Raw genomic sequence first — 9236 nt, 5'->3', positions numbered from 1 at the left:
AATTCTTTGAACTTCAGCCCCTTCGAGTTGGCCACGGAGAAGCAGCCTCTGACGCCCCACACCATTGCGGCAGGAGGGAGCCTCCAACGGGTTCTGAAAGAAAAAAATGAAGCTTCATTCTGTTTCAAAGCCCACTTCTTGTAATCAAATTCATAAAAAAAATAACTAATTTGAAACCAGAGAGTGGAGTATGTATATCGACAGATGACCAGATGCATGTATACCATCGTGACGATTATGAATTGGGATTATAGGAGTTCTTACTGATATTTGCAATCGATTAAATAGCAGCATGCACCCAGCTAATTGTAAAGATGAGCAGAACAAAATGCGGTATCCCATGAACGATCCACGGCTAAAGAAGTACTAAGATTGATCAATACTGATGGAAGAGAAGCACTATCAATGTATGTCGTAGATAAACTTATTTGTTATTAATCACAAGTTAAGCTAGCAAGCACTCTCCAGCTAATACTAATACTTCTACCAAACAAAGCAAATTATAATAATGAAGCTCTTTGAACAATTAATAGACTTAATCACTAAGACAATCAAGCCCCCTAAGGCCTAGCTAATCTAAAATCTCCATCACTAGGGTTTCATAAGTAGTTCTCTCCTCTTTCAATTCCCATAGGATGATGATGATGCTGCATTCATGTTCTGATTGGTTTGGTCGTCAGATAAATATCAGCAAGCGACCGGTACGACTTTGTCTTCTTCTTTGGCTGGTAATCTTGTTCGTCTTCCTTCCCAAAAATCTCTTCAATCTTTGCGCAGGTGATCACACTCAGCGGGCTCTGATATTCGACCCCTTCTTCATCTGTCTCGTACTCTTCCCCTTTGTAACTTCTTCTCTTCTTGCTGCCGCAACTGCTGCTGCTGTTGTTGTTATCCTCGTCGCTGAGTTGCATCAGCTGCTGTGCGGCGGCCAAGTCCGACTCTGTCAAGGCCTTGTCGTCGGAGCCTTGATGATAAACATTGCTACGTGATGAAGAAGAAGATGGTGCTTCTGCCGCCATTGAAAATAAGATTCAGATGATCGAGCACTCAGAACTCCGAATGATCAATATTTATCCTCGTTGGCTTTCCTTTTGCTTCCTCGATCTTCTTCTCCCAGGTCTTATCTATGAATGGTTTCTCCTCCCTTTGGTTTTGGTCTGGCGTAGAGCGTGTTTTGCGGGTACGTGTTCTATGAGTTCTAAGAAAGGAAGAAACTGCAGCGTTGGTCTTATGAAGAAGCGTGGAAGATCATCGATGCAAATAATATATGCTTTTCTTTTAATTTATACATGTCATCAATCTCTCATACTTCCACTGCTAATTTAACGCGTTCGTGGATGACGTGGCTGGGAGGATGAAAACTTCTTTCGTTCATTTTCTGCAACCCATTGACGTTGACTGTCTTGATCATGCATGACTAATTTGGATCAGGAAATCAGACGGCTTATAATGGCTCTCAGTTGTAGGCTGGTGGCCCTACTATACGAATTATGGTCAAAAGGAGCCATCATAGGCCGTTTTCTAGAGGAACCCACCATATGGACCAATGTCCTTCAATCACTTTCCAAAGCTATGTATGTGTGTGTGTGTGTGTTACGCTTAGGTGACTATTCGTGTGCTGATTGGGAGAGGATGCTCTCTCCTCAGCTAGTTTTCTAGCTGAGCTACCTAAGTTTTCACTCAGATTAAGCGAAGATTCCGCAGATTAAGATCTACAATAGTAGTATCCATTCAAGCTTTTGTCCCTGCTCTCTTCGCTACTCTTTCTTATCATTTTCCTCTCTGATTCTCTCTCTCTCCCCACCCCCTCTGTTTTTGTCTTTCTGAGGAGCACCAAAAGGCAAAAGTAAACATTAAGGGTTAATGCATCAACCCATTCGGCTGAAACTTCAATGGAAGAGGGAATCATTGTTCATCTCTACTTCAATTCAATGATGAAGAGAAAATTCTTCCATCTGGGTCTAGCCCAAAATTCTTCAAAGTTCAAGTGATGAGAAGAAACTCTTGCATCTGGGTCTATCCCAAAAATTCTTCAAAGTCTAAATGATGACAAGAAAATCTTGCATCTGATGACATGCAATTCCATTCAAATGATGTGCTTGTTGTATCCCATCACGAACTTTGATTTTTGGTTTTTTTTTTTTTTTTTCTTTGTTAGCATGTTCTTTGATTTCTAATCTCAAGAAGCCCACTCACCGCCCCAATTTATCCCTTTACCACCACTATCAGTCTCACCATCTCTGATTCTCCATTGCCCTCATCACCGAATTCCTCGACGTCTGCTTGTGTTTTCTTCGGCGTCACTGATGGAGAGAGGAAGGGGCCAGCAAGGATAACAAAAACTATGCTTGCTGGAAAGCAAATGAAAATCATATCTATTGTAGACTATCAAATTAATCAAATAAAAGAACTTATTGCAGCCGAAGATCGTCCGAGTGGATTTTGGGTCGTGAGAGTGAAGAACATATGTTCGAGAGACAGAGAGAAGAGAAGAGAAGGGAGATAAAAGGAGGAATTGTGGACCATTTGATCTAACAATGACCACGTGTCGTTATCTAGTATAAAGCTCAAGAAGTTTAGATAATTAGCTTGTGCTAATTTCAAGTTGGTCAGAGCAGAATGAATAATGCTAGTAATTTTCTCCATTGCAATAGGGTCGGAAATGTAATTCAATGATCGAAATATTTACTTTCACGATCACCCTTACAAATATCATATAGGCTTGAATTATAGTCTTGAATTGAATATTAGTTGAATGACAGTTGGTCATGAATAATTTCGAGGGAAGTATTCCCCACCAAATGTATGGATTTGGGTTGAAGTACATCTAATTTTCGATTTGAATTTTAATGATGAGTACTCCTAAATAATGACGGAGGGTACCTACAAACTCTCCGATTCCTTAGTCATAAAGGTGCTATGGCTGGGATTAAGTTGAAACGAATTGAAGTGGCATATTTCTTAATTGGATATTTATGCCTAATGTACTCCTAAGTGGACGATTTCTGCCAATTGTTGCAGCTACAACCGAAATGTATGATGTCGTGGCCGCTTGGCACCTTGACTAATCTTGACTCGAGGTCGTGGTTAGTCCGTGTCTTTCTAGTCGGATAGTACGTAAGAAATTGTCTTCGTATTTCGGACGGATGTAATTTCTATTTATTAGGTTTGGATCATCACTTTTTAGGCCAAGAGTTGGGTAGAAGCCGGTTGCATATTTATTAACTCTAAATGAAAAATAAATAAATAAAGAAGAAGAAGGGGGATTTTTTTTCCTTCAATTCTTCATTGCTAATTTTTTTTTTTATTTCCTCCTTTTTTCTTTTTTGGTACTTTCCTCTTTCTTTTGATGATATAGTCCTAAGATATTTTATATTGATAACTAGACGGTTTTGATTGAAAATGGCAAACCTGGAAGTCTCTTTTTGAGGTGCTTCACATGTATTTCTTTGCTTAAGAAAATGGAACATGACCCATTCATCATTCATTCGTAGCCATAGGTGCCTTGGTGGAGAAGAAGAAGGGACAGCACCAAAAAAGATCTGTTGACTTTGCTTATGCATTAAGATTAGTTGAAATTCCTTTACCCAAAATGGTGTTGATTTCTTTTCTTTATGGTTAGTTATTTTCACCAAACTCCTCAAGAATGGCATGTTTGTTATGGCCCATTTTCTATCAGTAAGTTTGACCAATATGAAGTTGTTTTGAAGGGGCTATTTATAATTAGTAATTTGCAAGATTTTTGCAATTTAGTTTAACTTGTGTTTCACATTATACTAAAGTCTCTATTTCATTACCAAAGTATAAAAGGTAACATTTTATGGCTGAAGTACTAAGCTGCGAGTTTAGATTTATTGCCTATGAAACTGTTTTAGCCAGAACAATTTAGAAATTTAAGATTAAACTTTTTTATTTTTTGATAATGTCACAGCCCAGTCCACATAGTAAGATATTGTCCGCTTTGGGTCTCAACCTCACGGTTTTGTTCTTAGATTCCCACCCAAATGTGTCTGGCTATGGGGAGATGAGTCTACACATATAAAACACATCACCTCCTTTCCCCTAGGCAGGTGGGATATCACAATTCACGCCTCTTAGGGGCCTGAAGCCCTTGTCGACACACTTTCAGCCGCGGAGTGGCTCTGATATCATTATGTCAAAGCTCAATCCGCATAGCAAGATATTGTCTTATTTGGGCCCCGTCCTCACGGTTTTGTTCTTGGGCTCCCACCCAAAATGCGTCTAACTATGAGGAGGTGAGTCTGCACATATAAAGCACATCACCTTCTCTCCCCGATGTGGGATCTCACAATCCACCCTCCTTAGGAAACTGACGCCCTCATCAGCACACTTCTGGCCGAGGAGTGGCTTTGTTACCATTATGTCAAAGTCGAGTCCACATAGCAAGATCTTGTCCCGCTTTGGGCCTCGTACTCATAGTTTTGTTCTTGGGCTCCCACCTAAAACACGTCTTGCCATGCAGAGGTGGGTTTGCACATATAAGGCACATCACCTCCTCCCCCCCAGACGATGTGAGATCTCATATATAAGTTATGGGGCGTGCCAACATACTGTGAATCGACCAAGTGTACATTGTAAATATATTGTACATGTATATATTTTTGACTTCTCAAATAATTGTTGTCGAGGAATGAATTCTCAATTGTTTCTCGAATACTCAATGTTAAGTACATGCACATCACTTGAGATCTCATTGGCATAGCTATGTTGTCGTCAGAAAAATGTATGTCTCTTTTTATTTAATTTTTGAGAAGTTTTATATACACATCCTCAATTACTTAATGCACACCCCCTATATTTTTTTGTCATCAAACTTCCATCTATACCCCTCCTCATTAATAAATAAATAAAAACAAAAACAAAGAAGAGTCCACAAAAATAAAATAAGAATTAAATGCTTCATATATTAAAATATTAATTAAATATTTTCTTATAGGTTAAATCTTCTTTTCGTTCTCGTAATACAATCGACGTCTCTTTAAGATCATACATGAACATCAATGACAGATAAAATAATTGTAGTCAACATTAAGAATGAGCAAGCAACCAAATTGGTTGAAACATATTGAAAGAAGTTATAAAATCATCATATAAATTTTGGATGCATGAATACATCATGATCAATCACTTTGTTTGAAAAGCAACCACAAATGGCTCATTCTTTACCGATTTTAATATTGACCATGACTATGTGGATCATGAAGATATTGACATATATTTAATATTTTTAAATCTTAGAGGCATAAGTTTTTTTACTTGAAAAACAACAAAGATAAGAAAGTTCAGTTATTTAGTCTTCTAGCGATATACCAACCTCATTGATGTGAGAAAGAAGAAAGGTAATTAGTAATTACCATATTGATATATGCCGGAATTAATTAGCAATTAATTCCACAATAAATAAATAAATATTGTATTAAATAAAAATTTATGATACATAGCGGACTTATTTTTTTTCTTAAGTTTTTCTCATTTATTTATTTTATAAGTATGGGCATAGATGAAAGTTTGATGAAAAAATGAGACAAAAAAATATAAGGGGTGTGCATTAAGTAATTGAGGGTGTGTATTTAAAATTTCTCTTAATTTTTCAAGGGAGACTTTAGCCCAAAAAAAATTCGTCGCCAAAACGTGTATTGATTTTTATTTAATTTTTTTATTGGAGATTTTTTTGACAGAAATTTGTCCGCAAACATGCATCCCTTTTTATTATTTACAGGATATTTTGCCTAACGAATGTACCGTCATGAAATGTATGTCATTTCTTATGTATAAAAGTGTTGAGGAACTTTCGTCACTTCTATTTTATTAGCAACTTTTGCTAACGAAATTTTGTCGGCATAACTGTGATATGCCATAGGTGCAACACTGCAACATACATAACATGATATTACTAAGAGCATTTTTAGCAATGCTAGTCATTTTTTAGTTAAATTTTAGCTAAAATAGCTAAAAAGTCATTTGGCTAGCCACTTTAGAAATACGTCTGTATCAATGCTCTCTATTTTAGCTAATTTTGAATTTATATTATTTTTTAAATGATGATTAAAGAGTTTAAATGTATTTATAAATTACATAAAATAACTTAAAATGAATGTTTTAAATTGTAGAGAGCCTCATCTCGCTCTCTATATTTAGGAGCGAGATAGCTAAAAGTTATAATAGAGAGCCACTTAGGAGTCTAGTGCAGCTGCTAAAATAGATAAAAAGCTAAACATGCTCTCCAAAATAGCTAAGGAACTAAAATACAGAGTATGTTAAAGATGCTCTAATAGAACTAAAAATGATATTACAAATAGACTGCAAATACAACTGAATGCTAAGGAGTTGTTAATAATGATTTCCAGTAAGCTTAATAGCTGGAAGAAGGGTACTCTTTCTAGAGCTGGTAAGTTGACTCTGATCAATTGTAGCGTTTCCGGAATACCTAACCATGTTCTTTCCTGTTTCAAATGTCCTAGTAAGGTCACCAAAATTATAGATTCTGAAACTCCAAAGGTCACCAAAATTATAGATTCTGAAACTCCAAAGTTCTTCTGAGGGCAAGTAGGGCAAGATACTTGCTCAACCACCCCCCCCCCCCCCCCCCCCCCCCACAGTAGCTTGGAGGCATGTCTGTAAGCCAAAAAGCCTTGGAGGGCTTGGTATTCTACCAACAGCTTATTTTAACAAGGCTGCCCTTGCAAAACTAGGATGGAAAATAATTTCTTATAATAGTAACTGGTGGGTTGATATTGTTCGCAGGAAATATCTCTGAAAGCACTCCTTTTTTGACCAAAAGCCTAGAGCTAATCACTCTATGGCCTGGAGAGAAATTCTAGATAGCAGAGATATTCTAACTGAGGGTATGCGGTGGATTATAGGTAATGGAACGACTGTGAAATTTTGGACTTTCAATTGGGCCTATCAATTCCATTTGTTTAATCTTTTGCCTCAAAATCTTACAAATTCTATTGATCTGAATGAGAATGTTAGTGATTATATTATGAACGGTTGTTGGAATATTGCAAAACTAAATCTTGTATTACCTCCAGAGGTGGTTAATCATATCTCTGGTGTACCGTTACCGGCTTCCTTTATTTCGGATGAATTTGTTTAGGACCCTTCCCCTAATGGTAAATTTACAATAAAATCTGCTACTTGGATGCAATGTGATTGGACTTCTCCTGTGGAGAGAGGTAAAATTCTGAATAATATCTGGAAATTGTGTATCCCACGTAAGGCTAAAACTTTTTCCTGGCTTCTGACCTGGAAGAGACTGAAAACAAGATCTAGAATTGCTCGTTTTAATCCTGACTTTATTGCATCTTTCCCTTTTTGCTGCACTGGGGTTGAGGATATAAACCACCTCTTTCTCTATTGCCCTTTTGTTGCAAAAGTCTACTGGGTTGAATATTCAAGATATTACCTGTTTTGATGACTGGTTCCTCTCTTGGTTTAAGTCTGATTTTTGTAAGCAAACTACCGAGAATAAGATTTTAATTTGTTGGAAAATCTGGGAGGCCAGAAATAATTTGATTTTCAGACAAAAAAAACCCCCCCTTTTGCTGTTGTTTTTTCGTCTACCATTACAGGAAACGATTATAGATTGTTGAACCAGCGTCCTAACCAACCACAGAGCTCTTATCCCTCCAACATCAGATGGGTGGCCCCTCCTGAAGGTTTCTTCAAGCTTAATTTTGATGGCTCGGTTATCAAAAATTCTTCTGCTGTTGCCGAGTTCATCATTAGAGACCATGAAGGAGCTTCAATATTTGCCGGCTCAAGGAATTTGGGAACTGCCTATGTCCCTATTGTTAAGGAAATGCTCTTCGAGATGGCCTCTATCATGCCTATCTCCTCGACTGTAAGAAGATTATGGTAGAAAGATATTCTAAGCTCCTAATTGATGCTGTTAATAAAAATAATTTGCAGCCTTAGCGCCTCAGAACACTGGTAAGAGACATCCTCAACCTGGCGGCCACCTTTGATGTCATCTGTTTCGACCATATTCCCCGTGAGGCTAACTTTGTAGCTGATGCAATTGCAAACCAAGGTCATCGTCAGAAGAACCCAGTTACTTGGAAAGAGAAGCTTCCTTTATCTGCCCTCTCAGCGTTCAATTTCGACAAGTTTAGTCTTGGTTGTAGTAGGGGTTTCTCATTGTAATTTCTTTTTTCCTCCTAAAAAAAAAAAAAATAAACACTGCAACATACGTCTCAATTTATTATTATTATATTTTAATCGGAGGCTTTTGGACGAATGTGTCATTGTCTAAAGTCTGAACATGTATTTATTTTATTGTATTTTTTATGTGGGATTTTTTTCCTACGAATTTGGCAAAGATGCAACCCTTTTTTTTAGTTTTTTTTTTAGGGTTAAATAATGTTTACTCCCTGAACTTTTACCCAAAAAACACTTCAGTCCATGTCCTTCTAATTTCGCACGTTTACTCCTTGTATTCTCAATTTTGGACCAATAGGTCCATTCCGTTACTATCCATCTAAAAATTCCGTTAAGTCGCTGCAAAATGTCTATTCTGCCCTCAATAATTTTTTTTTTCATATCTTCTTCTTCTTCCAGCTCTCTCTTCTCCTTCACCTCCTCAATCTTCTTCACTTCTTCTTCTTACGAATCCCTCTCCTCACACCAATTTGGCAATGTTAATTGAAAATACAACAAACTACACCACAAGAACGACAATTTCTGAAAACCAATCAGCAACTGAAATCAACAATCTCATATTTGAGCTGCAATTCAGTTAATCAAACACTAGAGCTATTCTACCACACACAAATGAAAAGCTAATTCATTTCCAGAATCAAATTGAGCCAAATCACTACACAAATTTGGTCAAGCAATAATGGTGATGACTAGGTAAATACTTGAGCAAGAATTGAGGAGATGAAGCAGCTTCTCCACTTGAACTAGACAACTGCAAAAAATCAAGTAATTTGAGTATTCAACTTTCTCAACAAAATTAAAAAGCATTGAACTTTTGCAGGTACTTAATGCACAGGGATGAGAGAGAGGGGTACGATAAAGAATTGAACTTGGACCCGAACGACGACGTTTGAGCTAAACGAAAAAGTTGAATCGAAGTTCGTGGATGAAGACGAGTTTGCCGGAGAACTCCAACTCAATCCGGCACCGGAGGCAGTAGAAGCACATTTGGTCCGCCATTCTGAGCTTCTTCTTCAGTTCTTCAATTTCAAGATTTCAATTTTTTGGGTTTC

At 37.3% G+C, this 9236-nt stretch overlaps 1 protein-coding gene across 1 annotated transcript; it reads right to left on the bottom strand.

The window, feature by feature from the left end:
• Positions 1–408: 408 nt before the first annotated feature.
• On the bottom strand, positions 409–1240 carry LOC112188566. The gene has a single exon (XM_024327707.2). It carries the CDS (start codon positions 1017–1019, stop codon positions 654–656), a length of 366 nt encoding a protein of 121 aa, XP_024183475.1. The 5' UTR covers positions 1020–1240; the 3' UTR covers positions 409–653.
• Positions 1241–9236: the final 7996 nt, after the last annotated feature.

The sequence above is a fragment of the Rosa chinensis genome, chromosome 2 (genome assembly GCF_002994745.2).
Source record: "Rosa chinensis cultivar Old Blush chromosome 2, RchiOBHm-V2, whole genome shotgun sequence".
In the NCBI taxonomy this organism is placed as follows: domain Eukaryota; kingdom Viridiplantae; phylum Streptophyta; class Magnoliopsida; order Rosales; family Rosaceae; genus Rosa; species Rosa chinensis.
The sequence above is the reverse complement of the archived record's forward strand: the minus strand, read 5'-3'. Positions and strand labels throughout refer to the sequence as shown.

Excerpts from the sequence above, each read along its gene's own strand:
- LOC112188566 (XM_024327707.2), bottom strand. The coding sequence starts at position 1,019 with ATGGCGGCAGAAGCACCATCTTCTTCTTCATCACGTAGCAATGTTTAT.